Source organism: Xiphophorus maculatus, chromosome 13 (genome assembly GCF_002775205.1).
Source record: "Xiphophorus maculatus strain JP 163 A chromosome 13, X_maculatus-5.0-male, whole genome shotgun sequence".
Classification (NCBI taxonomy): Eukaryota; Metazoa; Chordata; class Actinopteri; order Cyprinodontiformes; family Poeciliidae; genus Xiphophorus; species Xiphophorus maculatus.
The window spans coordinates 13,406,569-13,428,961 of NC_036455.1; the positions used below are offsets into that span (position 1 = coordinate 13,406,569).

The 22,393-nt window shown below is 38.7% G+C and overlaps 2 protein-coding genes across 3 annotated transcripts; one reads left to right on the forward strand and one right to left on the reverse strand.

Annotated features, from left to right (window-relative positions):
• Positions 1-3,250: 3,250 nt before the first annotated feature.
• ak2 (adenylate kinase 2) lies at positions 3,251-16,400 on the reverse strand. 2 transcript variants are annotated; one of them, XM_014470175.2, is made up of 7 exons: positions 16,201-16,400; positions 13,783-13,908; positions 12,411-12,521; positions 12,195-12,289; positions 8,274-8,346; positions 6,268-6,487; positions 3,251-3,417 (listed from the first exon to the last, which is right to left on the reverse strand). In XM_014470175.2, exons 1-7 carry the CDS (start codon positions 16,297-16,299, stop codon positions 3,410-3,412), a joined length of 732 nt encoding a protein of 243 aa, XP_014325661.1. In that variant the 5' UTR covers positions 16,300-16,400; the 3' UTR covers positions 3,251-3,409. The 2 variants fall into 2 exon arrangements, with proteins under 2 accessions (XP_014325661.1, XP_023200603.1); XM_023344835.1 differs by lacking the exon at positions 3,251-3,417 and having other exon boundaries at positions 5,514-6,487.
• Positions 16,401-16,637: 237 nt separating this feature from the next.
• LOC111610505 (CD209 antigen-like protein E) lies at positions 16,638-21,251 on the forward strand. Its single transcript, XM_023344833.1, has 10 exons — positions 16,638-16,656; positions 16,957-17,040; positions 17,137-17,196; positions 17,419-17,466; positions 17,692-17,736; positions 19,471-19,581; positions 20,070-20,147; positions 20,468-20,619; positions 20,733-20,854; positions 20,946-21,251. The coding sequence occupies exons 2-10, from the start codon at positions 17,013-17,015 to the stop codon at positions 21,121-21,123; spliced, it is 822 nt and encodes a 273-aa protein (XP_023200601.1). The 5' UTR covers positions 16,638-16,656; positions 16,957-17,012; the 3' UTR covers positions 21,124-21,251.
• The last annotated feature ends 1,142 nt before the right edge of the window (positions 21,252-22,393 follow it).

Below are 22,393 nucleotides of genomic sequence, written 5' to 3' on the forward strand. Positions count from 1 at the left end.
CCCGTCCAATGTTACTTGTATAAAACTGAAATATATTAAAAATGACCAATTTTTGCTTCCTATTGTTAAAATGTATTCTTAACGTACACAATAATAATCACGTATATATAATGTTGGATCATTAATTTAACTGTAATGACATTAAATAGAATAATAACCTAGCTAAACACTAACTGTAAAATTGTAAGTATAAGGAATAAATACAGGAATAGTAATTATTCATCCTTTTGTCCTAAAAATTGTACGTCTCCATTTTTCTGCAGAAAAGTTTTACAGTTTTAAGTATTTTCAAGCACAATGTTCATAGTAACTGAACATTTCAGAAAAAACTATAACCAATAATACATGACTTGTGCTTTAATAGTTTTTTCATCTGTGACACAACATTGACTTTCTTTAAAACCAAACAGTGATTTCTGCATTTTCATGGTTAATAACATGACGTGTTAATTTAAAGTTTGAACTGTTCTGACCCGTTGCCGGGGCTCTGCTGTAACCTGCACAGGAGAAATGCACAGCAAGAGTCGAAAGAAATTATTTAATCATGACAATATGGTTTACCTGTCAGAAACATAAAGTTAAATCCATCCATACACAAGATGGATGTCATTTCATGTTTGTTCCCTTCAGCCTGATTTAGTTTCATATCCAACCCATTCCTACATTTTAGGCTCCAGTTCCAAAATAAATGCTTTTAGGATTATTTTTTAAATGCATTTAATGTTCCAAATTCTTAAAGGTGTTCTGTCACTGAGATAATAATCCACTAGAGTTTTAGGTGTCGTAGGTATCCCACCATTACGACTGGTTTCTATTTCTGGTTTCTAAATTCTCCAGCATCCGATGTTGGGGACAGCAGGGCCGGACGTAGGAGGGAAGGGCCCCGGGCTGAAGCCAGTTTTAGTGCCCAAAACAACACAAAATAAAATATTAATGCAAATTGTGGTATATTTATGGCTACACTTCAGCCTCTACACATTGATGAATGTTTGGTTTAAAAGGTTTGGCTCCATGTTGCACATTATTTGAGTACTGTTTATATTAATAACATTAAATCTCGGCTCTGATGAACTTTTGAGTTTGATTGTAACCAAAATTCATTCACAAAAAACTAAATATTTGATGTTTTGCTCAGCAGAGGAGAAATATTTCTAAAACATTTGATCTGCATATTTAACTTCAGATGTATAAAATGTGTGAACTTGTCGTGTCTAAGTATTTCCCTGAAGCTGCCTTTTTAGTTTCTCATCGTTTGATCTGAACGACTTCCTTAAAACAATTTATGTAAATTAAATCAGGCATTTTAATCTCAGCTCTGTCATTTTTTCTCACAGTGAGAAGCAGGAAATGCTTTTCTGTATGATTTCCAGGGAAGTCATTACAAACGGCTAATGGAGTGTGACTTTCAGTTTGAGGGAAGATTTTAATGCATCTTTAGATTGAGGATCAAACCTTCTGCAACAGAGTTTTAAAAACAACACAAAGCTTTAGATCCAGATCCGACATTTAGCCCTGCAGCAGTTTATTTATGCTGCTTGATGTCGGAACAAAGAGGAAACGTTCATCGTTTGGACTGGAGCCAGAATGTCGTACACAAAGAAACACAACGAATCTTAAAAACAAAGCGAATATAAACCGACTTCATTTGGGACTTTATTTTTATTCTGCTGAAAACAAGATGAAACTAATTAAGTTTTAATAAATTAAAAATGTTTTTCAGTAACTCAGTGTAATAAGTCAAACATTACATAGATTAATTACACAACCCAAGTCGATTGTTCTTTTAATAATTTCAAACAGGAATGAAGGTTTAATGAAAATAGTTTAATCCTCGTTTAAAGGTTTGTTTCTGACAAATAAACTTTTGGAACATTTTAATTTAGTGAAAATAACTTTAGGATTGGATTTCAGTTTATTTGTTGCTTTTAAACAGTAACAAGTTCCTGTTGTCTTCACAAAAAGTCTTTATCAGTTTTACTGGAAGTTTTTAATTTTCAGCAACATGTTTTAGATTAAAACCCACAAAGTGACGCTGGCTGCAGCAGCAGGAGAAACAGCTGCAGCAGCAGCAGAAACAGCAGCAGGAGAAGCAGCAGCAGCAGCAGCAGAAACAGCAGCAGGAGAAGCAGCAGCAGGAGAAACAGCAGCAGCAGCAGCAGAAACAGCAGCAGCAGAAACAGCAGCAGGAGAAACAGCAGCAGCAGCAGGAGAAGCAGCAGCAGAAACAGCAGCAGGAGAAGCAGCAGCAGGAGAAACAGCAGCAGCAGCAGCAGCAGAAACAGCAGCAGGAGAAACAGCAGCAGCAGCAGCAGAAACAGCAGCAGCAGAAACAGCAGCAGGAGAAACAGCAGCAGCAGCAGCAGCAGGAGAAGCAGCAGCAGCAGCAGCAGCAGAAACAGCAGCAGCAGAAACAGCAGCAGGAGAAGCAGCAGCAGCAGCAGCAGCAGAAACAGCAGCAGGAGAAACAGCAGCAGGAGAAACCAGTTTACTTCTTTCCTCACGTCACACAACATGAAGCGACGGCGTTACAATTAGCAAAGAAGCAACAAACTCTGATTAGAAAAAAAACCAAAAACATTTTAGCAGCTTTTCCTTTGAAACCATGTCAGATTATCACGCTAACATCTCACACTGCAAAAAAGTATTACCAAGTATGTTTGGACCAGTTTCTAGTGGAAATAGATAAAAAGTTCTGGTTCCACCGGCAGACTGTTGCCCTCGTTTATATTAAGGAATTATTGGCTTAAAATATTCATTTTCTTGCTTAATAGTAATCTGTAAGTTTTGTCTGATTTCATATGTACCAAGATATTTGCACTAAAAACTAGAACAAACGTTTTGATTATAACCAGAGCTTCAGAACTCTGACCTTTTGTAACATTAAAGAGTCGTTTCAGTTGTTTCCTAATTGAAACAACTTAATTGTTCATAACATTTCATTCTGACATATTAAGCCACTGGCTCCATAAGCATTCTCCACTGCCCGTTTCTAAAACTTGTTTCAAAAAATGCTTTATTTTTATTAAAAGTTTAAAACAGGTTTTTAGTGTGCATTCATGTGTCACTTTGTTTCACCTGAACACCACTGTACAAACGGAGCGGCTAAAGGCTAAAGGCGACAACATTTTAGCTTCGACTGTTAGCATCTCTTTCAGTTTGTGTCTGAAGTTAAACGGAACAAAATGAGAAATATTTCCACAGACTCTGGGAATGAAATCCGTAGCTAAAATGAATGCAGACAGACAGAAGATGTGATGATTGTAGAAAAGCAGGAGGTTTATTGGATGTTAGCTGGTTCAGTCATAATCTACAGGGGATAAAAATGCACTTTAAAACGGAGCCCAACAGCACAGTGAGTTCAGTCTACCCTCCGTTTGATCACCTCTGTGGGCGCGGAGCAGCTCGGCCTTCAGCCAGCTGCAAGACAAGAGGGAGCAGGGGAAGACAAGGTTCTGGTGAATGAACGGCAAAACTGGACCCAGGCACTGAAATGCTGGTACTTCTTTTTGTCTCAGTCCATTTAGGCTGATGGTTACATTCAGGAAGAGTAAACTAAACATTCACAGCTTTCTGAGGAACAAACAACACGGGTTAGAAGGTTAGAGAGAACGATCAGCTGAAAAAGTTCAAGAATCAGGAGATTTCAAAATGTCTCAAACTAAAGGGAAACCAAGACTCAACCTGAGCAACAGGCCTCTGAAAATACAATATTCAACATTTATCACCAGACTTCATGGAAAAAGTGACAAAGTGCTTTACATTACAACAGATCTCATGAAATTAAGTTTTTATGCCCAGAAAGACAAACTGAAAAACTTATCAATGAGCCGAGTAATCACTGGACAAAGGAACCTCAGTACAGGCGGAGGGAACCAGGCGGAGGGAACCAGGCGGAGGAAACCAGGCGGAGGAAACCAGCCGGAGGGAACCAGCCGGAGGGAACCAGCCGGAGGGAACCAGCCGGAGGGAACCAGCCGGAGGGAACCAGGCAGAGGGAACCAGGCAGAGGGAACCAGGCAGAGGGAACCAGGCAGAGGGAACCTGGCACAGGGAACCTGGCACAGGGAACCAGGCACAGGGAACCAGGCACAGGGAACCAGGCACAGGGAACCAGGCACAGGGAACTCTGAATCCCCAAACCAACAGGTGAAAGCCGTCTGGATGGTCAATCTGAATGTATTTTGTGAACATTCAGGTTTTTTTAATCAGACATGTATCTATGTTTAGAAATGCAGAAGAAAAAGCAAATATAAAAGTGGCTTTTGACATTTAAATATGGCAACAGATAAAAAAATTAATCACAGCTGAAAATACACAACAGATCCATACGTCATCCATTCATTCATCTAGATGAATGAATACGATCCAGTAAAACTTCATTTTGCCTTCAGCTGCAGATTTTGCATTAGAGAAGGGGCAGTGGGTCAGGCTTTCTACCTCCTCACTGCTGTTTCACATCAAATCAACCGCGTTTTGTCTGTTTGCCATATGGAAGACCAGGTGCTGCTTTTGGTCTCCTTTCTTCTGCTGCCAGGTTTCAGATGCAAACACGAGTCCTTCGGGCAAACATGGATAAACGAAGCTCTAATTTTGTTTATACAGAAGGTGACAAATCGAGTTTTTGTAACAGGAAGAAATAAAACATAAATAAATGAGATGAGTTGGTTCCAAAGAAACTGTGCAGCACCAACAGCAGGAAAACAACAGGCTGTACAAACTGATGTAACACCGTGTTACAGGAAATCTCTGCTGCTCTGCTGAAAACACTACTCCGTCCATTTCCCAGAAAAACGAAAACAAGGTTCTGATTGATTTTACCAATTAACCCGGCCCATAAAAGCTCCCTTTCTAATGCACAGAGGTCATCAGAGGGCGGCAGCAGCAGATGGTTGAACTAATGGATAAACAAATGAGAGAACAGGATTCACTTCTCCAGGCACCGAGACTCAAACATGAAACTGATTCTGACTGAGTTCTGGTTTAAAAACTAAAAAACTTCACATCTGCAAAACCGGAGATACAACTTCTGAGAAACGATGGAAATATTACCGAACTAAACAATTGGTGAAATGAAAACTGCAGCCTATCAGCAACATTTTAACTCTTTTATGTCAGTTATTGTTGCAACCAACAATTATTCCACTAATGGAATATTCTGATAATTAAATGGGATAAAAATAACCGGCGTATTCCCAATTTTTCTCTTGTTTGCCTCCAACCACTTAAAACTTTTTTATACAATGTTAGAAATACAATAAAAGATGCAAAAACATTTCAATAAAATTTGTTTAAATAAGAAAATAAACATTTATCGTCTAAAATGCAGTAACAGCATTAAGCTTGATCATTTGTAGCACAGGATGCGTGAATCCTGTGCAAATATTTTTGTACATTTTTTGCCTAATTACTGATCAAAATACAACAAAACTTTTCTGAGTGTATTTCCTTCAGTTAACGATTAATAAATTAGTAAAGCAGCTCAGGATAATTTCAATAATGGATTCATCACAATCTGATTGTTTCAGCTGATTTATTTTAAACCTGATTCCTGAAACACCTAGAAGATCCATTAATTATGGGATCTGTGAAAAGGCAAAGTGGATGAGAGAGATGAATGTCTTTCACATGAAAAAACTGGTTTGATGGAAGCAGCATATTTATCATGCAGATCAGTGATTCTCATACTTTTTATCTCCTACCAGTCAACACAACTATTATAGTTGCTTATCCTACTCAGCCAATAAAATCAGAGCTTTAATGGAGGCAGAAACAGCAGAAGCTGATTTTATCATTCAAAGCACAAACATTCTTCATTTATCTTTTAGTTTGAAAAGGATCTTAGAAAGGATCTTCAAACCTCACACATCGAGACGGGAACAACTTTTCCTGTGATTATCCACAGCTGGAAATTACATAAACCTTAATTCAGGGAAGGTGAAGTTATAGGAGAAGAAGGAGGATCCATAAAAAACAAAAAGGCCCAAAAAGAAACAGGGAAAGTTAAAGAGCAAGAGTCCAGCAACGAAGGTCAACACTGAGGGAATGTTTTCTATGGAGCCGCGTTCAGATCAGCCAAATGTCATAATTCAGTCACACTTTCAACATGTTGTCACCACGGAAACGAGAGTACGACTGGCTCATTAAGCTCCTACTTTCCTCGTTTACATTCCAACGTTAGATTTTCTTGCCGCTCTCTTGCAATCTCCACCGAGGAGGGAAAAAAGAGGAAGGAAGAGAAGGGTTAAATAAAGAAGACTTGGTCTTTACAGGCGGTGGCGCGGGCTGGGGCGGCCGTGGCGGCGGAGAAGGCGGCCACGATGGAGGCGAACACCACGCTGGGGCTCTGGGAGGCGTCCACCGCCGTGTGCAGGCCCCGGGCGCTGTAGTACTGCACCAGGGGGGACGTCTGCCGGTGGTAGGCGTCCAGGCGGGAGCGGAGCGTCGTCTCGTTGTCGTCGCTGCGGCGGATCAGCGGCTCGCCCGTCACCTGGGTGGAGGAGCACAAACATCAGGACATGATCACAATACTTTGGTTCATTTTTAGGTGCAGAATTCAAAAAGGTCAAAGTATGAAAAAACTAAAGCTCCTGCTGTAGCCAATAAATGTAAATATTTAATTAATAACTAGCAAACAAACTCTAAAAACTAATTTAAGCTAACCAAATGAGACAAAAAGTCAAAACTAAATAAAACTAAACTGTAATGAAAGACCCAAAGCCATCATAACCCCATCACTACGCTGTTTATGGGCTTTTCAAAACCTGTTCATTACATTTTAGCACAAAATCAGTCTCAGAAAATGAGATTTTAGTCTGATCAGTTCTGCCTGTTTTAAATCCAAACAGCTGCTGCTTGGATTTAAAAATCTAAGAACAACAGTGTGCAAAATGTGAGTTTTGTGTAATAGGTTCCCTTTAATTCCTGCATGTTGCTGCTGGTTGCAGCCTGAGCTGGAGGCAGGAAGCAGGAAATGATCACAGAAAATAAACAACAGAAGCACCAAACTATTGAGTCAACACACACCGACAAGCTGTGACAGTAAACCAAACAAACCGCAAGAAATTCCCAACATGCAACGTTTCTGTGTTATAGCTGTAAACACTTAAAATTACAGGAACATTTGGATCATTTATTCAGAGGCTGAAGAATGAAAACATTTCAATCATTCAACTTCTAGTTGAATTCTAATCCTCTAATGACTCCGTTGGTCATTTTAGATCTGGTGTGAAGATTTAGGAGGAAATATTTCAGAAAATCTCTCTAATCCTTTGAATTTTATAAAAATGCAGTGTTATTACTAAATCATTACGTAGATGTTTTTCTGCTCGACACCTTCAGATTTTATTCAAATGAAAAGACAAAAGTTGATTATTTTTGTTTCAGGAAATGACATCAGGGATGCAGCGTCAGCAGCAACTGGAGTCTTGGACGTTTAATGTTAACATTGACTCTGCATAAAAAATACTAAAGCAGAAAATACAGATTCACTTCACACTTTTTACAGATATGTTGTAAAAGCTCAAAAAATAAGCAACGAGAATAATATCACTTAATCAAGTCCTTTCTAACATTTAGCACTACAAAATATGTAAAAATCCTAAAACTGAATGTTTAAATTCTTAAAAATGTTTATGAAAATAAAAACATCTATGTATGATGATTCTATAGTTTTTCAGGGTTTGGACATTAGAAATGCAAATTAGTGTTTAACGATTCAATTCTGATATTTAAGGTCACAATTTGAATCAGAAGTGATTTCTATTGTTACTAAATGTTCCTATTCAAACGATTCAGAAATAATGTGATGATGAAAACAACCAGAATATTTATTTTAAACAAATAAGGTTATATAATATGGAAGCCCATTTCTGCCACCCTGGTAAAATAAAAATCTCATTATATTGAGATGAAGACACAACCCTGAAGCTCTAAAAGTTTCACTACAACGAAGCCATTCTGGTGCAGATCCAGTTCTGGCAGAACTTTTGTCGTCCGAGAGCCATTCTTACATCTGCCTTTATAACAAGGTCAGCAGATGTTACAAAATAAAAAACTCGCTCCACCAGTAGCCGTTCCTGCCCACCTAGATGGAGACGCAACGGCTTTTCAGACTGAAACTGGGTCACAGCTTTCTGAAAAAACAAAACATGTCTGAAAGTGAAAAGAGGTTAGTTACTGAAAAGCAGCTCAACTCTGACCCAATTCCAGCCTGAGAGTCACTCAGGTGGGCGGCGGGTTGCTCAGACCGTTACCCCGCAGCAGAAACTACTTACGTCATCCTTCATGTGCTGTTTGGGGGGGTTGAACTCCTCGTGGTAGGAGCGGCCGCTGGGCTGGTGGATCAGCCTGAGGAAGCAGAGAGCGGGTCAGTGTCCTTTCACATCCCACACCATGTCCTACTTGGACCCGCCAGGCAGCGGGCGGCGCCGTCCCGTTGCAACACGACGACCGCAGACGCACATGACTGCGTAAACCGAGGTCGCGGCGAGTATGATGCAGTCGAGATGGCAACTAAACATTTCACAACATGCTGCAGGCCGATCTGAAAGCTGCTGCGCCTCAGACCAGAGAGCATCCACTTCACCACAAATCTTCCCCAACGTAGGCGGAGCTGGAAACTTGATTCACTCAGGCGGTTATGAAAATGGGGGCTGCACAGTGGCGCAGTTCGCAGCACTGATGCCTTGCAGCAAGAAGGTCCTGGGTTTGATTCTCGATTTGATTCTGGGTTCGATTCCCTGTGCATGCATGGGTTCTCTCAGGGTTCTCCGGCTTCCTCCCACAGTCCACAAACATGACTGTCAGGAAAATTGGTCTCTCCAAATTCTCCCTAGGTGCAAGTGTGTGTGTGAGTGTGTGTGTGTCCTGTCTGTCTCTGTGTTGCCCTCCGACAGACTGGCGACCTGTCCCGGGTGACCCCGCCTCTCGCCCGGAACGTTAGCTGGAGAGGCAGCAGCTCCTCCTGACCCCATGAGGGACAAGGGTGTTGTAGGTTATGACAATGATTTGGCACAAAACCAGTTGGCCCAGGCTGTTTACTGAACTCTGAATACCTGAACCTTCAGACCCACATAAAGACAGTTACAAAACCAGCCTTCCATCACCTGAAGAACATTTTCACACTAAAACCAGGAAGATGGAGCTCAGAGTATAAACTGTAAAATCCTTCTACTGGTTTAAAAATCACTGAACAATTAAAGAACCAAAACCCAGAAAAGCAGCTTTCAGCTTCTATGCACCACAAATCTGGAACAAACTTTCAGAAAACTGCAAAAGAGCTGAAACACTGAGTTACTTTAAAAAGTCTAAAACCCATCTGTTTAGATTATTAAGTAACTGGATCATTAATCAATATATTTGATGAGTATTGACGATTCATTTGATAAAATGTAATGCTTGATTGTTTCATAATTGGTGACTCGTGTTTTTATGATCTAAACACTTTGAACCGCCTTGTTGATGAAATGTATTATACACATTTAACTTATGTACATTTTTGGAAGGGAAATTTAAAAAAAAAAATCTAGATTCTACAAAAACAAGACCTGGGTTAATGTTTCATCTTAAGCACTATGAAGATGAGATAAATGTAGAAACATCTTTAATAAACGAGGATTACTTTATTTTACACTAAAGACCATCTTTTGTCTGTTATTGTGGCCAATTTCGCTTTATTTTAAAACAGTGGACAGGGGCCACACAACACTCACTCAGAGGGCCACAATTCGTCACCGGGCCGCACTTTGGATATGCCCTACCAATCCATTTTCTTGAGAAACATCTATAAAGACAGACAGTACCAACAAATGAATCAGAAAAATGTGTTTTTACAGTTTTAAAGCTGATATTTCGGTACCTACTCTCCAGGTTTGGCCCTGTAGTACTTTCTGAACCCACCAGAGGGCGACAGCCACAATGTTTATAAGGAGAATTCTAGTTTTTGAGGACAAATAAAATGAGGAGAATTTGATTCTGATTTTTGGGACCAGGATTCGGTTCAAAATCCTCTTTAAGAACGTGTAGGCGCTCAGTAATCGTAATCTGTTTTTGTTTACAGTGCAGACAGGAAAAGCAACAATGTGATCCACAACCACTTCAGTTATGAAATATGTAAAACCTCTAAGATGTGGACTTTAAAGGGCATCATTTATTTAAACTCATTTTTTAGTTCAGCGATTTTGCAAAACTTCCTTCAACTATTTTTTCAGCTCCGATTCATCCTGAAAACGATGAACAGTCCTACTAACACCACCGTATTTAACGGGTGAAAACTTTGGTAAGACTTAGCAGGTCGACATAACAGCCTGAAAGTGAGCTGCTTTTAAACTCCAGCCCATTTCTGAGGTAAACACTTCACCAAAGATTCGTTGTAAGTCCTTCCTGCTGCAGGACGCGCCAACACCTTCAGGCCACCTGCTGTTAATTGCATGATTTCACGCTCTGCTTGTTTCCAGCATTATCACTCGGTTCCAGACGCTCCTGAATCAATCTGCCGACCCGAGCGGGATTAAGACGCAGACAGCATGAGGATTGTCGGAAAACTCTGGAGCTCCACCTGCTGGTGGAGGAAAACCGGCTCCAGGACAGTTAGGGGTCAACCTTGTGGATTTATTGACTGTCAGATGATCTCTTTCCTATTTGGACCCACAGTTTGCCAAGAACAGCGGTTCCCACATTAAAGGTAACAAGTTATTCTTCCTTCAACAGATTAGAGAAGGGCGATACAAAACATGTTCATTACATTTTTAACAAAATCATTCTTGGATAATGAGATTTTAGTCTCTTAGTAAAAATGGTTGCAAACCATACAACTGTACGCTTTTGAAAAGCAAAAGTGGAGCCGCCTGCACAACCAACAAGAATGCAGCAAGTAGTCTCTGGATGATAAGTCAAAAACAAAACACTTGTCTTTTCCAGCAGCCATTGTACAGCAGATACCACATGACCACACATCGACGGTTCTACTATGGTCTCTTTATTCTTCAAAGGGGACACATTATGCAAATTTAACATTTTGGACATTTTTGTAGTTCCATTTGGGTTTCTACCGCTTCTAAAAAAATGGCAACAACTTAATGTTTTTTGATGTCTGGAAAATTAAGTCATTTCAAACTTTTCCCTGAATGTAACGTCACAAATCAGTAGAGCTGAGCTCCAGTTTGGTCAGCTGGTTTACCCGCTGTATGCACTCTACAATGGCTGCTGGAAAAGACAAGTGTTTTGTTGTTGACTTGCCATCCGGAAACTACTTGCTGCAGTCTTGTTGGATGTGCAGTAGGCTCTACTAACACTTTTCAGAGATGTACGGTTGTATAATTGCACATCTGTTTGTAACCATTTTCACGTGCGAGTGTAAACGTTGAGTTGGGGGCGAAACCAGCTTCAGCTTATTAGGATTTAAAATGACAGAGGCCCTAAACAGCTCGAAACAGGCAGGACTGATGAGACTGAACCGTCATCCAAGAATAATCTTGTGCAAAATGTAAATACTGTGTTTTATACAGCGTGTAGACCTGTCCTAACCCGTCTGAGGAATTTCAGTAGGTCTCCTTAAAATGAAACCTGATGACTACAGGTGAGTGTTAGATGGACCAATAGATCAGCACTCTGGCTTCAGGCTCAGCTCCTCCACCCAGACCAATTTACAATAACTGCTTCAAAAGAGAAAACTGCAGTCAGAAATGAATGAATAAACTGTAATAAAATAATTTATTGCCAAAACGCAGGATGATATTTATTGTTCAGAAACGTAATTCCATAAGTTTTGAGGAAACAGAAGCAGAGCTGTTCCCACCAACAATGTGACTGATCAACAGCTCAAACACCTACTGGTCAAATATGCATCCTGCACAGCATTTCCAGTTACTGGAAGAACTTTAACTGCAGCTTCACAACAAAACGTTCAAAAAGAAAATATTTTCAGGATCAAGTTTCTACTCTGCTGTTTCTGTTTAAACTCATCCTGGTTTATTCCTGAACCCAGCAGGTTTTAGAAACCAGACCAGCTCAGACACGCTGTGACTGCAGCTCCGGTTTCTTGTGGCTCGGAGCCAAAGCGTTTATCCTGCAAGTTAAATTCTGGCAGTGAATCAGAGGAGCGGCTGTCGTGGAAAACATAAATCAGCTTTCAGTTCCGGCTGCCAGTAAAACTGAGTCACTTCTGAACGATTCGTTCTTTTCGCCGCGGCTCCTACCTGCCGCAGATCCGGCGAACCAGCAGGGAGTCGTCCACGGAGAACTCGATCACAGAGTCCAGCTTCTCGTCCCTTTTGTCCAACAAGCCGTCCAGCTGGAGGACAAACGACACAGAGGACTTTCAGCTTCACTGTTTGTCTTCATAAATGCATGAACCCAGAAGTTAGATTATCAACCTGATGAATAAAATATGAGGAATAAAAGTTGTTGCAAACCATTTCTGCTTGTTTGACCGTTCGGGGAAAGCCGTCCAGCAGGAAGCCGTTCCTGCAGGCGGTCGTGTCCAGATTCTTCTCTATGAGCTCCACCACCATCTCATCGCTGACCTGCAAGAAAGAAAAAACACTCAACAACAACTTCCTGCAACTTTATCTACCCGGCAAAGCTTAGCACAGTGTTTAATTAACTGTCACCAACAACACAGGAAGCACCAACAGCCTCTAAATTACCAAAGGAAATGACATCACAGGTGGTAATGATGATGTCCTTCGACTCCCACTGATAGAAAAACTAAACTTTAAAGGAACAAATCCAGAGCTACAGATTCCTCCTGCATTTTACCTTCAGTTCATGTCAAAACCTACAAAGACAAAAACAGTTTGAAAACATAAAGGAACAGCAAAAAGAAAGTACACCCTTCAGTCTACGGTAGAGTTTTAACCTTTGAGTCCATCTTTATCTGATTAAACTGACCTTGATGTGCAAAAACACACAAACTTTATCAGTTAGTAATGATGAAAGACTAAAAAACTTAAAAAATAAAAGAAACTCTGCAAAATATCTTCTGAAATGAAGATGACACACAGATCCACTTTTTTCAATTACGACACCGATGTCTGAAGTTTAGTATCGGCTGATACCGATCCGATACAGAAAACAGCTGAACTGACTTAAAAAGTTTTTTTATTTTTAAAACACAGACATAAATGGACTGAATGACAAATTTATTTGATAAGTCACTTAAATACACCAACAGCTTCACAAGCTTCATCAGTCAGAGCAATTAGGAGAATAACAGATAACATAAAAAATATAACAAAACTGACAAAAATGTTCTGCAGAAAATTTTCTTTCAAATGATTCAGAAAGTGAAATTATGAATACTAAATATAATGCAAAATAAATAACAGCACAGAACTAGACTGAACAGATTCCCAGGGACCGATTGAACGGAACTTCATTTTTTCCTACCCAGCAGACTCCAGAGCTATCTCAACTCTGCTTCTACTTGAACACTACTAAAGTAGTCGACGTAAAACTTTATTTTTTCCTCGGTTTTTTTTGTTAAAACAGAAGAAAACACCAATGATATATTATATCATATCAATAATATGATATATTAATATCATCAATCTGATATTAATATCAGATTGATGCATCGCTAGTAAAAACTTCTCACTGAAACAATATTTTACTCAAATTTCAAACCAAACTAGATTAGAAAATATCTTAAAATGACAAGTTAGATCATGTGTCAACTTCTTGCTTTACGTTTTGAAAACACATGTGGCTCAGATATTCATAGTCAGGTTGTTATGTGTGATTTTGTTTTTTTGAGGGGACGATATGAAAGCAGGAATGTTTTACCAGCTTGCCGGAGTCCATGGTCTCCTTCAGCCTCCTGCCGAGCTCAGAGCCTGAAGCCACCATGGCCCTCAGCATGTCTCCTGTGGCCAGGTGGCAGACGCAGTACTTCTCCGCTAACTGGGGAGCCTGCAGGGACGACACACACACACACACACACACACACACACTTTCAACTTACCAAAACAGATTTGTAAAAAAAAAGGCAAATACAACTTTAAAAGGAACTCAGATAGTCAAAATTTAGATTCAGAACGACGACAATGGAAAGATTCATTTCAATTTAATATGTTAGTTTATGGAACATTCTTGATGCACTGCAAAAACAAAAATATAGGAGCTTATTTTAAGTTAATAATTCTTTCATGTTAGTGAAAAAGTTCTAGTTCCATTGGCAGATTATTTCACATAACAAGGGAAAAATGTCTTGTTATAAGTGAAATAATTTGCTTAATAGTGACTTTTTAGTCACTATTAAGTAATTACTGACTTAAAGCAAGCTTCTATATCCTTCAGAAAAGTTACTTGTAAGTTAGTTTTGTCTTATTTCAAGTGTTTTAAGGTATTTGCACTGAAACAAGACAAAAATACTTTGTAAGATTTTGTATTTTGTGCAGCAAGATTAAATATCTCGACCTCTTTCTGCATAAAATAAGAAAATCCATTGATTAAGCAATATGGCATGGGATAAACTGATATTCTGTTGTGTATTTGAAATCTGTCTGTAGTTGAAAAGCTAACTTTCTCTTTGTGTGAATGTTATAAGTTCATACTTCTTACGGATTTGAACTGTTCATTGTGTTTTGAATTGAGTTTTTAATTAATTTTTTGTGATTAGCTTTGTCACTTTATTTTTCGCTTTACAGACGGAGTTGATGATGATGAATTTACTTTGAAAGAATCAACAGTGAGTGATTTTTGCAGTGGGGAAAAGTTCGGAGGGAGAAACTGAGACATTCCTCTTCCTGAGGAATCCCCAGGCGTTCCCAGGCCAGACAGGATATATAATCCCTAAAGTGATTCCTCTGCGTCTCCTCCAGGAATGTGGCTGAAAAAGCTCCGAACAGAGGCTGCAGGAAACTTCAGTGATATTATCATTAGTTAGTATTTCTGTGCATTTTCTTCTGTCCGCTCGTTTTCAGTGTTTCCATTATTCTGTGACCTTTAACCTGTTGCGTAATGTGACTCTGTCCAACAGACTCAATGTTACATTAGCATGAAAGATGGAAATTCACAGGACTTACAATATATTAGTAACAGTCATTACACTCTGAACAGACCTTTACAATATGAAAACTTTACATACTGTTATTGCTTTGACAAAATATTGAGCTGGCATTACTCGCTTCCAATTCATTTGTCCATTTCTTGTTAAATCTTGCAATCGCTCTGAACAAAAACCAATGAATGTCTGTTTTTGTTTCCACACCAGATAATCTGGTAAACTGGGTTCAATTTGGGATCAAAATCGCAACATTTGTTATATTTTTAGCTGCTGTGGTTCTCTTTTACACTACTCTGCATCAAACAATCCAAACACTTTGAGCAACCGGTTCCCCTCCTCGCCTGTGGTGGCGCTGTAGCAAGAACTTCTGAAGGAAATGACCTTTCAGCACAACTCCTTTCTTCACAAACGTAAATAAAAATGGAGTAGCTTCATATTTTAGCTGTTGTAGGATTTAATTTTAGTCTTTGGTGAAAGCCCATGAAGCATTTCTCCTGACTCACACATTTGTTTTGGTTGTATTTACCCAGAATACCTTGCTGTGCTTCCTGGTTTTGGAGCGGACTCTAGTCCCTTGGTGTTTGCATATCCATTCGAGCCAGAGATCACTTCAACCGAACTGAGACGTTTATAACATTATAAAACTACAGTATGTATTCCTGAACATTTACAATCAAATGCTGGATGAACATGTACATAAATACATGTTGGAGTAAATTATTTATTAAAATGGAAACTAGCAGAAGCGTACGGCTGAAAGTCATTCAGGTCCATTTAAAGAATAAACTAATGTCCTGATTACTTTAAAACAAACCGGCTGGTTTCCTGGTGCCAGTAACTTGTCCTGTCCTGCAAAATGTACGAAATTCCTGAAAGATTAAAATCAGGAAAAACTGGTTGGGGATTTTGGTTTAAAGGAACAAACAATTTAGCTACAAAAAACCTTAAAAATTAAGAAATGAAAACATTTTATTGTTCTAGACGTCAATGAATGAAGTTAGTAAGGCCCTCACTGAATTAAAACTGAAATTTCATTTTTAATCACAGAAGTTAATGACAAACTGACACAGTATTTATTGATAAAAGCAATAAAGGTTAAAGTTCTTATTAACTAGTTATCGATCATGCGCACTCCACCTCTCTTTCCTCAAAGCTAACAGCTAATGTTAGCAGCCTTAGCTCGCTGCGAGCCTCACCTGAGTCCCTTTCCCGGCTCCGGGAGGCCCGAGAAGGATGGCTCGGATGCCGTCCTGTACATCAGCTATCGCCTCCTTTAACTGCGCGCTGGGGGCCATGACAGCACCGGAGGGGGGACACCAAGCAGAAACTTTCCAGAAGTCTGTCGGTGCGGCGCTGCTGACACTTCAGCCAAGTTGGCCAGAAAGAACGAGCCACATCCTCCTTTTCAATACGAGACATTAGCCCCGCCCACACCGGAGAGAATCCGCGATTTGATTGGTTGGCAGGCGAGTCAATTTAAGTGTGTAGCACAGGATTGGAGGAGCATAACACGGCTTCCGGAAAAAACGTTTAAAGGAATGCGCACTATTTTATTCCCCATATTCTTTCACTGTAAAATATCACTTTCTTTCATTTATTTGGGGGTTTTTGACCGGAAAGCACGGAATTGTTTATTTACGCCTTAATTAAAAGTAACAACAAATACTTTCCGTTTAAATTCTAAACTAATTAGCAGCACACTAAAATATAATGGGAAATGCATTTTAAGCCTCAAATAAGAGAACAACTATGAGTAATTTTTTTGGAACACAAATAATTTTGATGTAGAAATTATTTTAGATGCTTTATGACGTCTATTGCTAAAAAAACCCAAACTCAGTTGTGTTTAGAATGCCTTTCAGATTGGTGCGCACCTGTCCTTGCTCAGGTGTGTCTGCCTCCTCCCTGCCTGCAGGAAGCTTTAAAAACTGTTTGTCTCTCCTGACCTGCAGTTCTCTGTCAGACTCCCAGCAGAAACGTGTCTGAAGCTGCTGGAACAAACAGCAACATGAGGTTCACAACATCAGCGCCCAGAGGTGAGCTTTTTCTCATGCCTTTCTTCATAGCAGTGAAAATCCAAACTCATGTTTGGCTCCATCAGATCGATTTCTCCATGATTTTTCTCCACACAGATAATGCTTCTTTAGTGGATGACAACGTTTATGATGATGTCATGGTTTCAAAACAACAAGGTTTGCATTGCTTTTAATATACTAATTTGTGTTATAATAAAGTGTGAGTTTTAGTAGTCTTTTATTTATTTATTTTTTATCTTTTATTAGCCCAATATTTGCTCTAGTGATTTGATTGTTACTGTATCTGTCCATAAATTGATACTTTCTGTTTATCTGAAATGTAACTATCAAACTAATGTTTGACTCCATCAGATTGATTTCATTATGTTTTTTATGCAGATGTTTCTTCTGATGACGTTTATGATGATGTCATGGTTTCAAAACAAGGTTTGAAAAAAAAATCTAATTGAAATTTGTTTGTCACTTAATCTGAACAAATTTAGGCTTTGAGATTCATGATGATAATTATTTTTATAGACCTACATTTTTGTTTCAGTGATTGGATTGTTACTTGATTTGTCTGTAAATTGACACTTTCTTTTTTTCTGAACTCTTAATTATAAAAGTATGCTGAACCCCATCAGATTAATTACTTTGTGTTTTTTTGTGCAGATAATGTTTCTTCATCCGCTGAAAACCAGCTTTCGAAGCAGAAAGGTTTGAACTAAAACAAACATTTCTGAATCTAGAAATCTGAATACGTTGAAGCTTTTACCTCTGATGTTTATGTTTTTATGGTTAATTGAATTTCATATAGGGCTGCACAGTGGTGCAGTTGGTAGCACTGTTGCCTTGCAGTAAGAAGGTCCTGGGTTCGATTCCCAGCCCGGGACTTTCTGCATGGAGTTTGCATGTTCTCCCTGTGCATGTGTGGGTTCTCTCTGGGTTCTCCAGCTTCCTCCCTCAGTCCAAAAACATGACTGTCAGGTTAATTGGTCTCACTAAAGGTGTGTGTGTGTGTGTGTGTGTGTGTGCCTGGTTGTTTGTCCTGTCTGTCTCTGTGTTGCCCTGCGACCTGTCCAGGTGACCCCGCCTCTCACCTGAAACGTTTGCTGGAGAGGCAGCAGCTCCTCCCGACCCCACTGGGGATGAGGGTGTACAGAAGATGGATGGATGAATTTCATATGGTTTATTCTTTGTGCTGTTAGTTTATTGTTTTATCATTGTTGACCTAAAATACTTCCTTCCTGTGGAATATGTCACTGCAGGGAACAATGGGTTTGACTTCTCTCTTTCTGCAACAGTCGACTGAGAAACAAAACAACATTTGAACATTATTGATAATCTGAAAACTTTTATATCAGAAACTCACTCTGGTTGTTCTGCTTAACATGTTCCGCTTTGTAATCTCTGTTGCTAAACATGGAAGCCTATTGTTATGAATCTCTCTAACCTGTTGCCACTTTATTAGGTACGCCTTGTTAGTACTGGGCTGACAGCGTGATTTTACCTTCACAGCTGCTGGATTTTGTGACACAAGTTGAACATGGTGTCAGAATCATTCCTCAGAGACAGACGTCCATGTTGACATGATAGCATCACACAGGTCCTGCAGGATTTTATCCAGTTTTTCATTCATTTGGTGTGAATGAATGCAAATTAGTGATGGTTCTTTACAAGAGAACCATCACTAAATTAGGATGATAGAAAGAAAAAAATAGGAGGTGTAATATTTCACAAAGTACTCTTATTTTAGATTAATCTCAGAAATTTTCTAGACACTTCTGAATTTCAAAAGTCAAAAAATGTCTAAATTTGAAACTTGGAAATTTAGTTTTGTTCTGAGATTAATCTAAAAATGTCCGTTTTTTTCTTAGCAATTTCTTTGACTTGTCAAGTTCAGAAGTTTTAAAGTTTTTTATAGAGAATATCTGACACATTCCTGAGTTTTTTTCTTTTTTACATAAACAATTTTCCTTGTTCTTTTCTGGAACATTTTTTAGATTAATTTAAAAATTTCATTTTGACTTTTGGAGCTCAGAAATTTCTCCATACATTTGGTTGTAACAGACAGGAACTTGGGGATATGTTGCTCTTCAATGATCTTAACCAAGTTTTCCTTTTCTCTTCTGACACCAACATGGCAATTTTGTCCACAAAACATTTTCATATTTTCAGTTTTATTTGGTCATATAATTTATTCCCTCTAGAAATTTCTTAAACACAATAGCACCTTGTCTTAAATGTTAATGTTATGTAAATTTAATTAACAGCAAATTAGCATTTTCTACTCACTTCGTGCACCTTTTCAGAGGGCATTGTCATGTATTTTGTTCTTGTATTATATTGTACTGAGATATTTCCTTTTGCCAGTTTATTTTTCATGTGGTAAATGTCTTCATGGCCAGATGAAGCAACACTTCTGCTGTTCATTCTGTTTTCACTATTCAGCAAATCTGCAGCAACCTGGACGGGACAGGAAGTCCAAAATATCTCCCGAACGCGCTGTCCTGCTGGTTCTCATCACTCTCTTGGTCGTTGCAGTTTTTGCTCTGAGCATTAGTGAGTTTTTTTTTCTTCAACTTTGAAGTCAAATTTTAAAAAAAAAAGTTTTTACTTGAATTTTATGGCAGGAAGTTGTATTGGAGATTCATAAATTAGATGCATATTATTTAGGAAAACATTCCTTTTTAGCAAAAGCATTAATTAGATTCATACATTACATTGCATATTATACATGCAATATAAATAAAATATTATTTTATTTGTTTGCAGAGAATTATTTTAGTAAATATTACCTGTTGAAAAATGATACAATAAGGACTGTAATAATAATGGCTTTTTGGGTGATATTTCAGAATAAAATGTCTGTTTTCTGAAGTTTGCATGTTGTTATTTGCATATTATTATCATTATTTCCTCTGAACAGTCTCCCTCTGTCTGTTCAAAGTCCAGACTGAAAACTCACGTAATGTGATATATAAGTAAACTTTGACTTGATTTTTGCATGAAACTGACTTTAATTATCAGCTTCTTTTTGCTTAAAACAGCTGTATTTTATCTGATGAAAAATGAAAGATGCCGAACCCTGAAGGAGGATCTGGAATCACTGAAGATGATTGTTTCAGGTGAGACTGTGAGGATTTAAAGTCTAGATTTAATGTTTCATTTTGAGCCTGTCAAAAAATCTTTTGTTCTTCTTCACTATTGTATTTAATGTGCTTGGTATCTGTTGACAAGAATTATTTAGAAAATTATCTTCAAAGATGAAAGACTTATTGTTTCCACCCTTCTTTCACTGCGTCCACCGACTCCTGCAGTAAAAAGTGCAGCATTTGATCCGAGTTTCATTTCTGTCCTGTAGATTCTTGTAGATTGTAGCTGCAGTTTGTCTCCAAAGATTTCTTCCTCCTGATTTTCTGAAGTTTTTCTTCTGATCTGTTTAAAGATGAGACATGGCCAAAGTGTGAAGCCGGCTGGGAGCGATACGGAGGAAGCTGTTATTTTTTCTCCAACTCTACATCCTCCTGGACTGACAGCAGACGTTCCTGCGCTGATCTGGGATCAGACCTGGTGAAGATCGACAGCAGAGAGGAGCAGGTATGAAACTCTGCTGCAGGTTCAGCTTCTCTCTGATTTCATCTCATCATCATGTTTCTTCATCTTAACTCAGAAAAGTTTCACTTGTATCTTCATCAACTTTTTCTGTCTAGATGTTCCTGGAGATCAGACTGAGGGAGACAATCAAGAATAATGAAACGTTCTGGATCGGACTGACCTACTCAAAGACAGAAGGCTCCTGGTTGTGGCCAGACAGATCTCCACTGAACACAAGGTCTGATTATTCTGAAATTATTTGGTTTCATTTCAAGAGTAAAAGTCACTTAAGTTCATTTAAATCTGCCTTTCTGTTCCTCATCTCCTAGTTTGAGTTTCTGGGCTCCTGGACAGCCTGATGCTTTGGGTGGAGCAGAGGTGGACTGTGTGTGGATGATGAAGACAGAAAACCCTGCAGAGGTCTGGTGGTATGATAGACGTTGTGATGATGATCTGAGAAGTATCTGTGAGAAAGATTCAAAAATCCAGCTGCGTTTCTGTGTGTGAAGTTCAAAACAGATCTCTGCACATTTAAAAATATTCTTTTAAAAACATATTAATAGAAAATTACTCTGATTCTAGAAGATATTTACTTTATTTTTATTTGTAATAACAGCAAAGTTCCAGTTGAATATGTATAATTAATAAAGATTTTTCAGCTTTTATAAGTTTCCTGTGTTCATTTTAATTATTAAATATGAAGCTCAGGTAAAATCATGAACTCCTCTTTACATTTACTGGAGTGTTTTGTCTATTAGTTCATACATATTTTCGGTCAATTGATGTGAACCATGACTGTCAGTGGCTCACTAGCGCTAGACTTCCCCTGCAGGTTAAATTTGGTTACTACATCCACTAAACCAAACGACCTTGACAGATATTTACCCAAAACTGCTGGCAAAACACTGTAAATGTAAACAATAATTTTGAAGTTTATAATTCTTACAATATGCAGATAAGACCAGATCGAGTAAATGTACTTTCAATGAACACATTTCAATCCATCACACCTCAACCTCAGGTTTTGCAGAGCGCTGTGTTTGGACATGACCTTGAAACAGCGTTAATAATCGAATGTCAATGAAAGAGAAAAAAGAGACTGTGTTGCTCAAACTCCATCTTTCTCTTCCTGTCCACCTCTAAATCCTACCTGTTGCCATTTTTGGGCTGTTTCAGTCTGGTCAGTTCTCCTTCAGGAGGAGCTGTTTTTAGGGCCTCTGTCACTTTAAATCCAAATGAGCGGCTGCTGGCCACACCCCCTGGCTCTACATTTACATTCACAATGGCTGAAAACAGATGCACAACTATACAAAAGCACATCATTGAACAGCAGAAGTGGAGCGTCCTGCACAATCAACAAGAACCCAACAAAGCATTTGTCTTTTCCAGCAGCCATTGTACAATGAGAACTGCGGTAAAACCAGCTGACCAAACACTCTGGAGCTAGGGTTGCTAGTCAACGTCACAGTGCCCATTGATTATGACATAACTGGGAGGTTTTTGATACGGATCATTTTTCAGACACCAAGAATTATTAACTAATCACCAAAAGCCACCTGGGTGTTTTCTTTAATTGCTTTGGTTGTTTCTAGAAGCAGTAGCAACCTAAATGACAGTACAAAAACATACAAAATATGAATTTTATGCAATAAATCCCTTTTAACTCAAAGAAGTTTTTTTCATTGATGCAAAAATGCAACTCAAATTTTGTCCTGACTAAACAGAAGCTGCACTTTTTAACTTTTACTTATGTAAAAAGGTTTAAGAAGTACTTTTA